The following is a 17705-nucleotide window of genomic DNA, read 5'->3' as shown; positions in this document are numbered from 1 at the left end:
GTTGCCTTGGGCTCAGGTGATCCCCCCTACCTCAGCCTCCATAGTAGCTGGGACTATAGGCACATGCCACCATACCCAGCCTTTGGCTTTGTTTTTGAGTGTAACCTGCTCCTTTGGTTTTGTTGTTGAATTTTGTTGTTGAGCCCATGTGGAGGGCTAAATTAAATGAATCCTGTCCCCTTCGCCAGGATAAGTAAGATAATTCCCTACCATTATCTGTCCTATAGTCTTATGTAGCTTTTCTTTACTCCATGTCATTCCTTAAATCCTAATCACATATTTACCAGATTTGTTTTCTTTCAGCCCACCTTACCTGCCTCCCTGTAACCCTCTAATAGCTGTGTCCCCTTGAAACTCACTGTACAAGTCTGCCCCCTGAGGTCAGTCAGAACCACCTCAAGTGACTGACTGTCCCCATTAGCTAACCAAGGAAGGGTTCCCATTATTGTCTCTGTTGATAAGCCCCCTGTCTCGAGCTTTAGGAAGGGCTTCTCTCCTATAATTCCCAGCTATGCCTGCCTGGGGCCTCCCCACCTTCTGCCCTTTTTCTCTGCTATGCATACCTAAGAAGATCTAAAGTACTAAAAGCTGTTGGTTGCAGGGCCCATAGTATTTCTTTCTCTTGTAAAATATGGTCTTGCTGCTCTCTTCCCTCTATCTCAATCTGCTGACCTCACTCCCATCTGGAACCTAGTGATTCTAATGACTTTGAAGTCCATCTTCAGTCCTGGTTGAGAAATTGTGTGAAGGCGGTATTGTTTCAAGGGAACTGTGACAGCAAAATCATTCTACCTGCCAGTGCCCTGGAGACCAGTGATTAATAACTAGTTGAGGTGCACCTTAGTTAGGATTTTTTTAAACAGTTATGGTTGAAGAGTGGTTCAGCACCCCATCTTCAGGGATCCTCAAGATTTCTGGAGAGCACAGGTGGAAAAGCACTGGTCTACGGCATTTCTTTGCTCCAATACTTTAATAACCTGTCTGTTAGAATGAATTCACTGTCATTTATAAAGGAGTTACTGAATGATCACACTTAGGAAAAGCAATAAAAGTCTGTAAAATGGGTTTTTAATCTGGATGAGGTGACACTGGAGGAACACTTGAGCCAGGAGTTCAAGGCCTGCCTTGACTCACATAAATAAGTTGGATTTTTTAAAAAATTTTTTTAGTTGTAGAAGAACAAATAAAGATAAATAAATCTTTATTTATTTTTATGTGGTGCTGAGAATGGAACCCAGTGTCTCACATGTGCACATGCAAGGCAAGTGCTCTACCACTGAGCTATAGCCCCAGCCCAATAAATTGTATTTTAATAGTAATTTTATTTGTACTGTGAGACTATCAGTGATTTTTCTTTTGTACTTAATGTTTTCAAATCTTAATGCACATGTATGGCTGAGAATTTTTAAGTTTCGGCTGTTGTGGTGGTGCATGCCTGTTAGCCTAGCAACTTGGGAGGCTAAGGCAGGAGGCCAGCCTCAGCAACTTAGTGAGACCTTGTCTCAAATAAAATAAAAAGCAGGACTGATTTGAACTTGGCACATTAAATGTTGGGGAACTTAACAACGTGAACAATATGAGGTATTGGGCAGGTGAGCATGCAGGACGTGATGGGATTCAGGAGAGCAGCAAGGGAGACCAACAGCAGAGAGACCAGTTGGATAATGTAGTTCAGAGGTAGAGCAGCCCTGGGTTAAATCTCTAGTACCATCAAAAAAAATAAATAAATAAAAACTAAAAAATCTCAGACCCCCCCCCCCACACACACACACACACAATGCTCTAAAGAAATGGACCACGTTTTACTTACATATTTATGCCTTGACTTATTCTGCAGACATTAAACACATTCATTTACCAGGAACTTATTGAGAGCCTATAGAATGCCAGGCCTGGGTCAGGGTGCTCAAGATGCAAAGATGAATTGAGATAGATCCTTTCCCCTGTACGCAGGGAGCTTTAGAAGGAATTGAGTTAGGTGCAAGCAAAGACAGTAAACCATCTCCTGCAAGGACAGGAGTGCTAGAACTAGCAACCTTAAAGTACCATTGCAGATTAAGGAGATCGAGATCAGAGGAATAAAAGGATACTGTGAACTGGGCTATGGTGAAGCAGCATGGCTGGGTGAGGGTGTAAATGGGTTCCACTTTTCTGGATTAGCAAGGTGGCACATGTAAGCAGCTATAAAGTATGGAATCATGGATTAAGGGTGGAACAAAAACATCCATCCCTCTTCATCCTCCCCACAGCCATTTGAGTGTTGAATAGCACTGAGCAGCAGAGTTCTTCATAGACTCTGTCATATTGTAAACTAGATTGTCAACAAGTGACACTAAATGATTAACTAATTATTTCTTGTAGAATGCCTGTAATCTCAGTGGCTAGGGAGGTTGAGGCAGGAGAATCACGAGTTCAAAGCCACCCTCAGTAATAGTGAGGTGCTAAGTAATTCAGTGAGACCCTGTCTCTAAATAAAATACAAAATAGGACTGGGGATGTGGCTCAGTAGTTGAGTGCCCCTGAGTTCAACCCCTAGTACCAAAAAAAAAAAAAAAGTGAGAGGTCAGGCTGCTCACGAGCAATGGTGCCTTTGCCACACTTAGTACTAGCCCCTGGCCTCTCTTATTTGTCTCGCCAGGAGAAGTGTGCCCAGTACTGGCCATCTGATGGCCTTGTATCCTATGGAGACATAACAGTGGAGCTGAAGAAGGAGGAAGAATGTGAGAGCTACACCGTCCGAGACCTCCTGGTTACCAATACCAGGGTAAGATTTGCGGTAGGTGGGGCTCCTCCCTCAGGGAAAGCAGAGCTACCCCTGCCTCCCTGACCCTCTTTTCTCCAAAGGAGAACAAGAGCCGGCAGATCCGACAGTTCCACTTCCATGGCTGGCCTGAAGTGGGCATCCCCAGTGATGGGAAGGGCATGATCAGCATCATTGCAGCTGTACAGAAGCAGCAGCAGCAGTCGGGGAACCACCCCATCACTGTGCACTGCAGGTATCGCTGGCCCCAGCTCTCAGATGGGTGGCAGAGGCGGGGGTGCAGTGGTGAACATGTGTCAGATGGTGAGGAAAGCTGTGCAGGAGCAGGTTGTAGGTGAGCACTTGTGACAATCAAGTTTGACAGTCATAACAGAGCTGAGTGAGTGCTCAGAGAGTGTCTTGGAGTTTGAATTTGGCACATTAAATACTAGGGAACTTAACAACATGAACAATGTGAGGTATTATGCAGGGGAACATGTGGGATGTGATGGGAGAGCTATAGAGAGACTAGTTGGGCAACGTGAGGATGAGGGCCTGGCCTCCTTAAACACAGGGAAAGAAAATGGCAAATGTTCTGAAAACAGTCAAGGGAAAATGAAAAGACTAAGACTGCTTAGCAAAAAAGCAGAAGAGTCAAGGGTGCTTCTCAGGTTTGAGCCTAGGTTACTGGTAGCAGTTGATGTAAGCAACTGAAAAAAGATGATAAGGAGACTTGTTTGGAGAGAAAAGGTGAATTTTACATGGAACATGTTATTTGAGATTGCATTTTAGGAAAAAGAAATGTTTACCCTGAGTTTCCTTAATAGTAAAGTTTCTCAACAGATTTGTCCATATTAGCTCTCTAGTTCCTTTCCTTTATTCTCTTATCCTGTCAAGCCCATTCCAGTCATACCACCCACTCACACACTTACTCCATTTCAACTGCACCACTGGGGCTACCTGTGGCCTCCAGATTGCTAAAGCCAGTGGTCATTCTCAGTCTCATCATACTTGACTTTTCATCAGTGTTGGACACATTTTATCACTGATCTCTCTGCAGCACACTCCCCAAGTGGCTTCTGTTATGGTTTTCATCCTCATGTGCTCTTCTTCTGTGTCCTGTGTTGATTCCTCCCCATTTGTGGTCCAAGGCCCAGTCCTTGAACCTCTTCTCTATCAACAGACAACACCCCTAGGAGAGCTCACTCAGTCTCCTGGCTTTAACAGCAATTCCCAAGTCTTTATTACCAGTTCTCTAGGTGATCCCCCAAACACCAAGTTTATCTATCCAATTACCTACTTGTCATTTCCACAAGGATATCTAATGGGCATCCTTAGCTTAGGGTTCAAGTGAGAACTGCTGGTGTTTCTGTCAAGGCCTGCTGTTCCACATCAGTAAGTAGCTTGCCATTTCCCAGATAACTCCAGAGAGAAGCCTTGGAACTAACCTGTTCTCTGCTCTTTCTCAGATATCATATCTAATCCATCATCAAATTGTGTTCTACCTGCATATAATCTAACAATCCAAGTATTTTTCACTGCCTCCTCCAGGATCCTCTCTGTCCAAGCCAATTTCCCTCTGCAGTAATTGTACCAACCTCCTTCCTGGCTGGTCTCTCTGCTGTCACCTTCACCTGCAATCTGTTCTCAACACAGCAGCCTAAGAGAGCCTTTTATTTTATTTATTTATTTTTGCCTCTCGCCCTGCCTCAGGAGCCTTTCAAATGTAAGTCATGGTCTGGGGATATAGCCCAGAGGTAGAGTGCTTGCCAACATGCACAAGGCCCTGGGTTCTATGCGCATCACCACCAAACATATATATAAACAACTATAAATCTCTCCTTTATTTAGAATCCCAACAACAAGGGCCCAACATGATCTGAGGGCTCCCTGTCAGGCCAGGAAGCAGGATGCAACTTAGGCTGGCATTCTCCCAGGGCTCTGACCTCACCCTCACCACTCTCCTTCCTTCCTACATCAGATTCAGCACCCTTGGCACACTCCTGCCTTTGTCCTGAGAGACTGTTTCCCAGGTATCCATAGAACTTCACCCTCACCTTCTTGGTATGTCTGCTCACACAGCATTCGTTCAGAGAGCCTTCCTGAGCACCCTACCTGAACTCTGCTCCTCTTTCTCCTTCCCTGACTGCATGTCTTTTTCTCTAGAAAGATTGCTAAGCCCCGCAGTCCTTGCCACAGAGCAGGCACTCAATGTCCAGTTAGAGAATCAGCTGATGACATTGAACTGGGTAGATACTGTCAAGGTCAGAGTCTGAATTCCTTGGATTTACAAAGAAGATAAGAGACACAGGAAAGAACCAGCAGGTACATACCATTGCAAATGGTTTGTCAGGGAAAAGGAAGAGAGGAATAGAACTCTAACCTGATCCAGTGGTAGGGTCAGGTCAACCTGGGCATGTTGGTAGGTGAACGTCAAGAGCTAGTACTTGTGGAGTGTAGATGAGGGTTGTTAGCATGGTCCCACAGGTGAGCCCTCAGTAGGAGTAACCTGTGCCATGAAGGAGAGGCAGCAGGGGTCACTGCCTCCCCAGAGGTATGCTGAGTTCCTCTAGGCTGGCAGAGGTGAGCACAGGCCTCCTGCCCCACTCATACCCTCCTGTGGTAGCTCTATGGATCATGCACCTTCCCAGGCACCAGACTCAGCTTCAGTCTGCTCCTTATCACTCATACTCACCCACTCTGCTTGGAGAGCTTTAGCAGGCATGGTAAGTCTGTCTGCTCTGTTTCAGTGCCGGGGCAGGACGGACAGGGACTTTCTGTGCCCTGAGCACAGTCCTGGAACGAGTGAAAGCAGAGGGGATTTTGGATGTCTTCCAGACTGTCAAGAGCCTGCGGCTTCAGAGGCCACATATGGTCCAGACACTGGTATGCTGCTCATGTCTTTGTGCCACCACCATCTGCAATCCTTCCCCATCAGGGAGAAGGCCTTCAGAGTCCCCCTCAGGAGTCCCACCCTTCCCCAAGGTGTCCAAACCCACAAGTGCCTTGAGAGGCAGGATTGCAGTGGGAATATACCCTCTATCACCAGTGGGAATGTGACACGTTAGACAAGGGGTACTCGGGTGCCCCCAGGGCTTGTTTATGCTTCTCCCTGGGTTGGGGGTCGGGGAGCAGGACTACTTACCTTTGTTCTGTTCAGGCTCCCTATTAAGAGATCTGACTTTTAACAGTGTGGACATCCACAAATGTTTTCCTAAAACTTCTGGAGTGAGAAATGTTTGAGGGGAAAAAGAAAAGTAAATTTTAGGAGGTTTACCAGGAGATGAGACATTAAGAGCAGAGCACATGCCAGTCTGGCAGCCATGGTGAAGGTGCACCATTTCCCAGCCCAGCATACTCGTATTTGTCCTTGCCAGTCCAGTCAGCTCTATTTGCAGAACATCCACTGTGCTAATCCAGAGGGCAGAGCTATCAGAACTTGGGCAGACAGGTCGAGGTGCATGTGGAAGTCCACAAACATTCATTTCCTCTCCAATTTCCATTCTAAAAACAGCTCTGTTAGGAACTGTGGTTCCACATACTCTTCAATAACCTTGGCATTCTTCCCACTTTCATTCTCCAGGAGCAGTATGAGTTCTGCTACAAGGTGGTGCAGGAATACATTGATGCATTCTCAGATTATGCCAACTTCAAGTAACAGGCGACAAGGCCCCGTGGACAGGAGAATTGCCTTTAATATTTTGTAATATTCTGTTTTGTTAATATACCCAAAATTGTGTATATATCTTATAACTGTTTTAGAAATTGGTACATAGGCTTCTATTACCTATTAGGTGGAGATTTTATATGTAAATGTGTTAGCACTGATAGTCCTTTTTCCAATGTTTTATTGGGGAATTAAATAGTGTGATGTTTGATTGATATCGTGTAATCCTCAGCCTGGAAATTGGGCTGGATTGTTTTTTGGTTTAAACATCTTTTCCTAAAGAAGATAAACCCATTCCAGGTAGCTTGGCACCAGCTAAGAAAAAAGCACAAAGTTCTCAGAACTCTTGAGGAAATGGTTGTCCCAGGATCCCCATGCAAGTCTCCATTCCCTCCCTACACTGTAAATATCCCTCTCTCTAGCTCACCTCCTTCAAACACACCTCCACATCCCAGCAGCCCCCTGGGGGGAGTAATGGGACCAGGGCGGTATCTCTGGCACCACACTAGGGATTATCAGGTAATAAAAGCTTTGACTCCCTGAGGAAATGTCTCTCCCTTTGTCTGGGGTGGGGCAACCAGACAGGGCTAGGCTGCTCCTGGCCCTTCTATATTGCTGCTGTCTCTCAGTTCCCCAGCTCTCCATTTCTATCATTCACAGCTCCTCCATCTCTGATGTGATCTCCAAGACCCTCCTTTCTTTCCCAGCACATCTTTTGTTTAGTGGTCTCAGCCAGCCTCATACCCTGGAGAAGATGGCAAAGGGTAGGGCCACCAGGAGAAGAGGAACTGGCTCAGCCTTAGACCTGAGGTTGGTCTCTGTCCTCTCCAGCTCTGCTGCTTTGCTTCAAAGCCATTTAGATTGTGTCACTATCCAGAAAAGTCTTTGTGTCCACATTGATTGTGTCAAATGGCTTCCACATCCTTTCATATATGTCCTAATTTCCAGGACTTTAATGTGGAAAAGTCTCAAATCCAGAAGCCAAGATGATGGGATTCTTAGATTTCAACTTGGTCTCAAATCTGATGTGTTTAACATGTCAAGTTTTGTATCTTAAATAATATAAATGTTTATGTATTCCTTATATAACAGTCTGCCCTACCCAGAGACCCAGTATCCTTCTACCTTCCAGATTCATGGTCCTCAAAATATAATTCTCATCCCTGTGGCAGGAGTTGAATCACTTCCACATCTGCATCTGAATCAGGCAAGGGGGGAAAAGTATGTAGTGTAAACACAAAACAATTTCATTTTTAGCAAAAGTTGTTGCTTTTTTTGTGGTGGCAGGTGGGGGCGGGCAACACTGGGAATCGAACCCAGTCAGTGATGCTCTACCACTGAGCTACATCTCCACCCCTTTTTATTTTTCGTTTTGAGGCAGGTTCTCACTGTCTTATTTGAGACACTAAGTTTGAAACTGGTCCCAAACTTGGAGTCCTCCTGCCTCAGCCTCCCAGTACCTGGGATTGCAAGCATTCACCACTGTTCCCAGCTCAAAAGTTGCATTTTTGGTTTCTCATAGCCCAGTAGCTAAAACATAATCCTATGGCTGTACCTAATTACAAGGAGTATTGAGAAGTGTGACCTTTAGTTGGGATACAGTTGGAAGGGTGGGTCTGCTTATCACTCCTCCTAGCCTCAGGAGCAGCTCATGATGGGAGCAGAAGATAAACTGATTGCCCAGGCTGGCAGGGCAGGGCTGAGGGAGGGAGCCTGCAGCCTCTGGCCTTCCTTGAAGAATTGTGGCAGGCTCTGGGCTCAAAGGCTTCAAGAGTGAGAGGTAGCACTCCAGCCTGGCCCATGGAGGCACATTCAGGTCAGTGTTCCATGGCTTGCTGGAGCAATGCAGCTTGAACTAGATCCAAGAAGGGATGCTGGAAATTGAGTTGAATATAGAGGGAAAAAGATCAAGTGGAGCTGAATTACAGAGGCTCTAAATCCAGATGAGACTGTAACTCGGGCTTCAAGAGGGCACTCAGTGTACACCACATATTCATGATGTTTGGGTGAAGGAAGTGGTACGAGAGAAAGGAAGTCCAGAGGCCTACAGGAGGCAGGGACACTACAACAGACTACTTCTGGAAGCTTCAAGAGGTGAGTGCAAGTCATTAGAGGCATTCAGTCCTTCTGTTGGAACTACAAGAGGCAGTTGACTCAAAACTCAGTAGTTTCCAAAGAAGCATGATAAACAAAGAATCTGAGAGATCTCCAATTAGGGATGCTGGTTTGAAGAGAAGACCCTGGCCCTTGCAAGCTACCCTTTGAACCCTCTGTGTGACTAAGTCTAGCAGATATAGGAGTATGGTGGTGGGGTCAGCAAGCCATCATTGAACATGCAAGTGAAGCTCTGTCCCTATGTTGCCTTTCCACTCCCAGCAAGTGGCTCATCTCCTATTTGCAAGGTTGGCTTTGGGCAGAGCACATCAATGTGGCCTCACCAGGTTTCTGAGGTTTCTGCTAGAGTCTGTGCTGACTTGGTCAGTGGCTGGGCCAATATTTTAAATTTCACCTGATTACTAATCAATTATCTTCCAGCAGGAATTACCTCACCTCATCTCTTTGCTTCCTTTCCATAGAACTAACCCTTATCCCTTCATCCCTCCCCCTTAACTCTTTTCTTACTCAGAGTGCAAGAGACATGAACCCAACAGGAACTAGTGTAAGTTCAAAGAACAATGTCCTGGGCGTTCACAGCACAATGTGAGAAGGGCTGGGGTGACTGCTTCATCCGGTACCTCACATCCAATCAGCTGTGGCCCCAGGGAATTAGGGTGGGTAAGTTTATTTCCCTGCAGGGAAGAGTTACAGCCAGCGCCCACTGTGTACCCCAAATTCTGGGTCCTGCCACTCATTAGAGATCTCACTTATATTGAGTCGGCTCCCTTCTGGGCTTCATTTTCTTTCACCACCACCCCCAGATACTCAAGTCTCTTTCATTGAAAAAAAAGGGGGGAAAAGTCATTTCCCCCAGACCTAAGTTCTTCCCCTGCAATGCTGTCATAAGTCCCTATTTGCTTGTAAGAAAGTCTCTCCTCTGACTACTACTTCTTCCTCACTTCACCCCGACTCTCACTGGTTCTTGCCAGGGCAGCCTAGGTGCTAAACCCCAGGGATCCCTTTCCCCTTGTCCACCAGCTCCCCGCTGGTACTAGTGATTCTTTTTGGACCTCATTAACTGCTTCCAGTCTCCTTCCTTAGAGCTTAGAGGTCCTGGACTGTGTATGTGGACCCTCAGCTCTCCTCCACTTGCCTCCTTTCCCCAGAGTGGTCCAGAGGTACCTGTCGCTGGCCCCCATCCCCAGGCTTCCCCCAATCCTTCGGGTTCCACCCAGTCTCCACCCTGCCATGCTAGAACCCACAGATCACCAGCAGTTCCTTTGTTGGCCCTTCTTCATTTTGTCCTTTTGCTAGATCACCCCAGAATACCATTCTGAGTCCACAACTCTGTTGTTTTAGTCAGTTTTTTTTGCTACTGTGACTAAAGGGCCTGACCAGAACAATTTTAGGAGAGGAAAAGTTTAAGGGCTCATGGTTTCAGAGGTCTTAGTCCGCAGAAGGCCAGCTGCGTTCCTTGGGGATGGTAAGCAGATCCACCCTTCCAACTGAGGCAGAACATCATGGTGGAAGAGTGTGGCAGAGGGAAGCAGCTTGCATCATCAGGAAGCAGAGGGTGTCTCCACTTGCCAGATACAAATATATACACCAAAGACATGCCCTAATTCCCACCTACTCCAGCCACACCCTACCACTTCAGTTACTGATTTGGTTAAGACTCTTGACAACCCAATCATTTCTCCTCTGAACCTTCTTGCATTGTCTCACGTGAACTTTTGGGGGACACCTCACATCCAAACCATAACATTTACAAACAGCATATGTTTTTAATTTTGGGGTAGGGGTACTTAACCTATATCCCCAGCCTTTTTATTTTTAATTTTTGAGACAAGTTCTCACTAAGATGCTGAAGCCGGCCTTGAACTTGTGAACCTCCTGCCTCAGTCTCCCATGTCTACTTAGATTACAGGCATGCACCACTGCACCTGGCTAGCTAATGCATCTTTATTCTTGGCCCTGGGCCACTACCCAAGGTTTGTGCATGTCTCCCACAACACCTAAGCATTCTGCTCTCACCCTCTGCTTTCCCAACTGACCCTAGCTACAGTGAGTGATTTGATACCCTCAGAACCAGGCGTAGTTGGAACTCAGTAGTAAATAAGTGGCTTTCCTCTTCTGCCAAAAGGGATACAAGGATGAATTCCAGGGTTGGTGGTCTGGAAGGGACATGAAACAGTCCTGAAAAGCTAAGCATGTGGCCAGAAAGAAAGGGACCAGACCTTGCCTTAAAAAAGCTTAGTTTGGTTTGGAATTTTTGGTGTGTGTTGGGGGTGGGGTTACAGAAAAGGGGAGTTAATTCATAGGTATATCTCTTACCTAGCATGCAGCATTTATGAGGCCCTGGGTTTAATCCCCCCCCCCAAACACACACAAATGTAAAAAGTCACCCCTTTCCTCTTTTATTTTTTTTAAATATTTTTTTAGTTGTAGTTGGACACAATATCTTTATTTTATTATGTGGTGCTGAGTATTGAACCCAGCGCCTTGCACGTGCTAGGCAAGCGCTCTACCGCTGAGCCACAACCCCAGCCTCTCTTTCCTCTTTTAAAATAAACACCAAGGGCACAGGGATATATCTCAGTCATAGAGCATTTGCCTAGCATGTGCAAGGGTCCTGGGTTGGATCCCCACAGCCACCCCCCGGCCAGGAGGGATGGCAAACTACCAGGAACTTTATGACTTGTTTTGTTTGGTTTCAATTTTGGAGACAGGGCCTTGCTGTTGCTGAGACTGGCCTGAGACTCATGATCCTCCTGCCTCAGCCTCAAAAGTTGCTGGGATTACAGGGTGTACATCAACACACCTACTACCACCAGGGACTGTTTTTTATTTCTTTTCCATACTTTTTATTGGTGCATTATAGTTGTACATAATGGTGGGATTTGTTGTTACACATTTATACATGCATACACCATTGGGGCCTTTGGAACATTCTGAAACTCAACCAGACAACAAGACTAGTTGATCGAATTCAAAGAGTTATTATTTTTACTAAAGCATAAAGCAAATATTTTCCTAAGAATAACCTAGCTAACAAAGTCTCTGTATTTCCCAATACAGTTTAACTGAACATACAGTCCCCAGATTTATTTCAGGTCTCTGCTGATAAGTCAATTTGGAAAGTCACATCTGGGCCCATCCTGAAGCCTAGGTGCCAGGGCTGCCCCTCATGTCTGTCGTGACCTTTCCCCATCCTTATCACAGGATATGACGCATCTTCTCTCTCCAAAGATTCTGGTCACCACGCTGCCAAGCCTGACCCTGGCACTGGCATTTGCTGTTGATTTCAGATGTGGAGATTGGCTATTAACTCTGTAAATAGAGCTCTGACCCCTTGAGACCAGTGGTTAGCAGTGGAAGGCTGAGCCACTGACACAGGATTGGAATCAAAGGCTGGTTTCCAGGATCGCAGGCTAGCTATGTCCAATTCACAAATGGTCTTGGGTTAAGCACAGGATGAAAAGGGGTTTGAACCTTGGGAGACAAAATTATCCCCAGTTGATAGCTTAAAGGAGACTTCAGGTCCCCAAACATGGGCATGTTTAAGTGGGCAACAAGCAGGGGTAGGTAATACCCCAGCAAAAAACCCACCTACAACTGGAGTGACCCAACCCTGGTGCCAGGTGTATGAATGTGAACACTTCCATTCAGACCATTTTATAGGTGAGTAACAAGCTCTCTGGGAGAGTGGTCACGCCTCCCCCAGATCTCCAGTTAGGTTGCTGAGCACCCCACTCTATTCACCTCTTTTCCACTGGGCAGAGCCCTGAGCTGGGTCAGGGAATCCCAATGCATTGCCCCTCTCTAGGCCACAGTTTTCTTTTGGGGTCAGGAAGGGCTATATACAGCTCCAGGGCAAGAGTTTGATACACCCTAGGAAATGGAAAGGTGCGACCAGGACATGGACCAGCTAGAGCAGAAATCCTGTGACTTCTGTAAACCAAGAAATCATAAAGAAGGTTAAAATAAAAGCAAAGCCAGTCTTATCCAAGTGCAAAATAGATTTGCAAATTGGGAAACAGGTTAGGTGTCTCTGAAAGGGACCATGCAGCTTTGGGAGAGAAATAGGATCGAGTGAAGTCCAGTGCAAATTTTTTGGGGTGGTGGTGAATTGAAATATCCAGGTCAGGAGATAAAACTGGTCATTGTGGTGTTTTTCAAACCTTACAAGGTATTTAATAATAGAAATTTGTGCCCTTTGTCAAGTTGGTTTCCCAACATGAAACCTTGTGGCAATTTACCACTGTCAGTAAAACTTCAAGACTTGGAAAAGGATCTTTGCTCTCCTTTTGACCACTCTGCAGCCATTTTGATTTTTATGTTTGACTTAAGCCCCCTGGGAAGATGAGGGAGCAGAGGGAGCATTGGTCTGGTGGCCTTAGAGCCAGCAGGAAGGGGGTTGAGTGGCAAGCACTTCTCCACCCCACCTCCTTTTCAAGACGTCACTGGAATCCATGGGCCAGGAGCAAGAGAAGCCACCTCCTGGTCAATAAATACCGGGGCTGTCTGACTAGGGTCTGCAGCTGCCTGAAGGAGCAACCTCCACAGCTCTCCCTTGGTGAGTGAGAATGCCGCCCTAGCTGGAGCTCTCTTTGGGTGCATGGCACAATGTCCCTCTTTCCTATTCCCAAGCCCTTCCACCCCTTTTCCTTTTCCCCCCAATTCTATTAATCTCTTCCTGAGCTTGTCACTCCTGGCATGAGAGGGACAGGGGTGGAAACATTTACTCCAGTCACCACACATCCATTCCATATCCCCAACTACCAAAGAAGAGAGATAACAGGCCACAGAGAAAAGGAGCAGAAACTCAGGTGCTCCAAATACCCTACTCTGCCACTTGACTTATGGAGAATTCCCCTGACCATCCAACCATCTTCCCATCTATTGGCCTGAAGTCTATTCCCCTCTTAATCTTCCACTTCTAGAACTTCCCAAAGGAAGGAGGGATGGGCCTGGCTAACTAAGAGGGCCCTCAGAACTGGGGAGGGAGCCTGTGCTCCAGAGCTCTGGGGGAGGACTGGCGCAGAGGGAAAGGCTTTGGAAAATAATAAGCTGCCCTGAGATGCAGTATCAGACTTTTGAGTGCTCTCCACTGTCGTACAGAGCAGTGCTGCCATGGCTAGCTCTAGATTAGGCCTTCTGCTGCTGCTCCTACTGCTGCTGACTGTCCACCCTGGACCCTCGAGGGCTCAGCACTGGTCCTATGGCTGGTACCCCGGAGGAAAACGAGCCTCCAGCTCACTCCAGGACCTCCCAAGTGCTCTTAGGTCCTCAGGTTGGTGATAGGTCCTCCCAGCTTGAGTGGGAAGAAGACAATGCTGGTTCCTGGGGTTAGGGAGGTGGGGGCAGGTGCCTTTGTTCCCTTCTGAGGAAGGGTCTTGTGCCCTGCAGCTGGCAACCCAACCCATGCTGCCGATAGCCTACCAAATGATGCACTGGCTCCCCCTGAGGATACAATGTCTTGGAAGGGCAGGACCATGGCCCGCTTGTCCCTCCACAGGAACCAGCACCTGGTGTAGACCCTAATGGTGAGTGTGGTAAGAGGTCCCCTTCGGTCAAGACTATCCATGGGTCCCCTTTGGCCATCCTGCCTGGGGACTGGGGAGTGTGAAATACCACTGGGATGCCCCTTTCCCCAGTAGAACAACGGTATTAAAAAGGCCCATATAAAAGAGTGGTAGCTGTGGTGTTCCCTAGACTTCATGACAGCCAAGTTGGTGTGTTTCAAGGTGGGCAGGCCCTCTGGCCAGAGGGAAGAGGGAAGGAGTGCACCTCACACAGTGCTCAAAGAGCCAAATGATCACTGACTTGGACTCGGAACAACTCAGTGACTGTAGACCTCCCCAAGACCATAGAAGAATACAGGTGTAGGAAAATGAGTTATTACTAGTTGCAAATAGAACACATGTAAAGTGCACCAGGGGTGCACATTAACTAAAGGAGGAAGTGGTAAATTCCTAGGAGGCACAGCCTTATCGCCTAATTTAAGTGATGTTAGCTCGGGCTTTGACACATCAAGCTTGCTTGGGGTGAACAGGGTCACGGGCTGGAAATCCCCAAGCTGGGTTCTCAGGCTCCTGAAGGAGCCGGGTGCATCCGAGCAACGTGAAAGCAGGTCAAATGACCAGATGGCAGGAGGGAAGGGGACCGAGCAGCCCGAGGTATGACCACCCCTCTCCCTTCACAGAACGCAGCCCGAGCGCCCCGTCCAGCCATCCTTCAATAAAAGTGTGAAGTTTGCGAAGCTGTTGCCTCGAGCTCTTTCCTTCATCCCCTCCCAATCCCACTCCCCCAGAAACTCCCTAATGGAGCAGGGGCGGCAGGATCCCGCCGCCTGGACGCCTGCCGGGAGGGCCGGGCCGAGCCCGGGGGCGGGGATGAGTGGTGGGATAGCCGCGCGCGAGCTCCGCCCCCCGGGGAGGGGCGGGGTCCCGGGGACTGCAGGTCCCGAGGTGCTCTGCGGCCGCTTCCGGGCCTGGCGGCGGCGGGCGGCTACAAAGCGACGCGGTCATGCTCCGCACGCTGAGCGGCCTGGGCTCGTTGCCCCCGTGCCGGGCTCCGGCCCTGCTACTGCTGCCCGCGCGCGGCCGCAAGACCCGCCACGATCCTCCCGCCAAGTCTAAGGTCGGGCGCGTGAAGACTCCGCCCGCGGTGGATCCTGCGGAATTCTTCGTGCTGGCGGAGCGTTACCGGCAGTATCGCCAGACTGTGCGCGCCCTCAGGTATGTGTGACGGAGGGGCAGGTGACCGTCGGCGCCCTCTGGGGAGTGTTGGGGCGAGCGGGCGGGTAGAGAGGGTGCCGACTTGGAGCGCGTCCCCGCTCAGGCTGGAGTTCGTGTCGGAGGTGCGGAAGAAGGTGCACGAGGCCCGAGCCGGGGTCCTGGCGGAGCGCAAGGCGCAGGAGGATGCCGCCGAGCACCGGGAGCTGATGGCCTGGAACCAGGCGGAGAACCAGAGGCTGCACGAGTTGCGGTGAGTGGGACCCGAGGCCGGGTGCCCTGGCCTAGCTGGGCCCCGCTCAGCCTCGGCCTCTTGCCCCTCGCAGGTTAGCGAGACTGCGGCTGGAGGCGCGGGAGCAGGAGCAGCGGCAGGCCGAGGAACGGGCCCGCCGCACCCGAGAAGAGCAGGCTTGGATGCAGCTCAAGGAGCAAGAGGTGCTACAGCTGCAGGTGGGCCACGGCTCCGGAGGCCCTGGGGCTCCTGGGCATGCAGACTCAGTTACCAGAGGGATCTGAGAGAAGGGGCCCAAGGGGAATGCCTGTGAAGCACCAAGAGTGAAGGAGATGGGAGTGGAATTGGGAAAGTGTACAAGCTTATGGCAGGTGGTAGCTCGGGCACACAAGGAAGGTGTGTTTGACCTTGCAGTTGATAAAGTCATAAAGATTTACTATGCTAAGCTGAGAATGGCATGTAAGACCAGTGAGGCATAATCCAGAGGCAGTGGATGAGACTTGAATTAAATAGGGCAGAAAGTACCGAATTTGTGAGAATAACCAGGTAGCATCAAGGAACTGAATCCACCCCTTGGGACACAGAGGTTATCACAGCTGGTGCTTGAAGTTCTGGCTGTGACCCAGGAGGATTGTCTAAGAAAGAGGAATATGACCAAGGCTGTCTGACATTATTCCACTGGAATGTCAGTGCGGCACTCAAATAGGCCCTGGGCTCCAGGTATGGTTTCCTAGGGAGAGCTTGGAGCCTCTCCCTAGGTGGGCTAAAGGCCAGCAGGCTTCCCAGGCTGTCAGCATGGGCAGGGCTCCCATGCAGCTGGCCTTTTCTCTCCCAATAGGAGGAGGCTAAAAATTTCATCACCCAAGAGAATCTGGAGGCCCGGATAGAAGAAGCTTTGGACTCTCCAAAGGACTACAACTGGGCCATCACCAAAGAGGGTCTGGTGGTCAGACCTCAGCACAGGGGCTCCTAGTGGGCCAATAAGGACAGTTCCTATCAGGGACAGAGTATGTATGGGGGTAGGAGGGCTGGGCCTGATCTAGAATGAAGCAGTTGTGTTTCCAAGGAGGAAGGCTTTTAGACTTTTCCAGGACCACCCTCACATCTGGCCTCTGCACCCACCACTTGGTCAGAAATTCTCAACCACAGTAACCTGTTCTTCCTCAAGTACAACCTCAGGACTGTACCAGACTGTTGAATGTTTTCCATTTCACAGAGGGTTGGACTGGGTGACAGTTCTCTTGGGCAGCCAGACCATCTCCTAACATCAAGGACAGTAGTTGGCAAGTTACAGTCCTTGAGCCAAGTGTGGCCTCCTGCCTGTAAATAAAGTGTTATTGGAACACAACCTTGTCTATTCTTTTACTACTATTGTGTTACTACTACAATGATAGAGATGAGGAGTTGGAATAGATACTGAATGACTTGCAAAACTAAAATATTATAACTTTTTACAGAAAAAGTTTATTGGTCCCTGATTTGGAGCTTTAGACACTACTGGCTAAGAGCAGGTAACACCTGGTACCTGAGCTACAAATTAACCATTAGCTATGGGTCTCCTTTTGCTTAATCCTGGGCTTTGCTGGCCAGGTGTGGCATGTCCATGACTGCATTTCTCCTAGTTGCTCTCCACCTGTGATTTGAGTGACCTACATCTGCCCTGGCATGCCCAGTATTCTTGGGCCACTCAGAATTAGTGCTGGAGGGGAGGCTTGGTTGACTAAGGCTTTTTGAGTTCATGTGGCTTGTCAAGCCCTTGGACCAAGCCTTATGGGTGCCAGGGATACAGGTGATCAAGATTCAGAAAATTGTAGGATTTTTTTTTTATATTTAATAACATTTATTGAATATCATATCATTTTAATATTTGTAAGAATTGTGTATTCCTAGCAAACAGGATGAAAATGAAGAAAGTTTTTTTGTTTTTGTTTTTTGGAATGAGATGGAAAATAATCATTTTAAGAGCCAAAAAAGTGCAAAGTCAAGTTAGCTGTATAGTCACCTGGGAAGGAATTTGTGGTTTTAATTCAATTTGAAAATGAAGTAATGATGGAACATAGTACCAGCTTTCCTCCCCACTCCCAACCCTCCATTATCCTTTGGGCAGGTGGTTCTAAAACTGTCTAGCTTGACATGTTGTTTTCCTTTTGGGGGGAAAAAAATCTTTAACTTCAAGAAAATTTAGAAATAACATGTATATAGTTAGAATTTTAAGTATTTGAAACCATGTCA

The 17705-nt window shown here is 48.0% G+C and overlaps 3 protein-coding genes across 7 annotated transcripts in view; all 3 read left to right on the top strand.

Moving 5' to 3' along the window:
* Ptpra (protein tyrosine phosphatase receptor type A) overlaps positions 1-6622 on the top strand; it is a 122049-nt gene extending 115427 nt beyond the window's left edge. For all 5 annotated transcript variants that reach the window (XM_027954468.2, XM_027954461.2, XM_027954447.2 and 2 more), the window contains 4 exons: positions 2639-2764; positions 2845-2996; positions 5491-5626; positions 6324-6622. In XM_027954468.2, coding sequence (XP_027810269.2) covers positions 2639-2764; positions 2845-2996; positions 5491-5626; positions 6324-6398 — 489 coding nt within the window. In that variant the 3' untranslated portion in view covers positions 6399-6622. The remainder of the gene's footprint in view (positions 1-2638; positions 2765-2844; positions 2997-5490; positions 5627-6323) is intronic.
* A 4389-nt stretch (positions 6623-11011) lies between these two features.
* Positions 11012-14631, top strand: LOC114107433 (progonadoliberin-2). Its single transcript, XM_071607428.1, is given in 3 exon segments — positions 11012-13797; positions 13914-14050; positions 14560-14631. Coding segments are annotated over 3 exon segments (369 nt in total). The 5' UTR covers positions 11012-13637.
* A 363-nt stretch (positions 14632-14994) lies between these two features.
* Positions 14995-16821, top strand: Mrps26 (mitochondrial ribosomal protein S26). Its single transcript, XM_027955557.2, has 4 exons — positions 14995-15244; positions 15348-15494; positions 15568-15691; positions 16312-16821. The coding sequence occupies exons 1-4, from the start codon at positions 15033-15035 to the stop codon at positions 16444-16446; spliced, it is 618 nt and encodes a 205-aa protein (XP_027811358.1). The 5' UTR covers positions 14995-15032; the 3' UTR covers positions 16447-16821.
* The last annotated feature ends 884 nt before the right edge of the window (positions 16822-17705 follow it).

Source organism: Marmota flaviventris, chromosome 2 (assembly GCF_047511675.1).
Source record: "Marmota flaviventris isolate mMarFla1 chromosome 2, mMarFla1.hap1, whole genome shotgun sequence".
NCBI lineage: Eukaryota > Metazoa > Chordata > Mammalia > Rodentia > Sciuridae > Marmota > Marmota flaviventris.
Note: the sequence above shows the minus strand (reverse complement) of the source record. Positions and strands in the feature narration are given on the sequence as shown.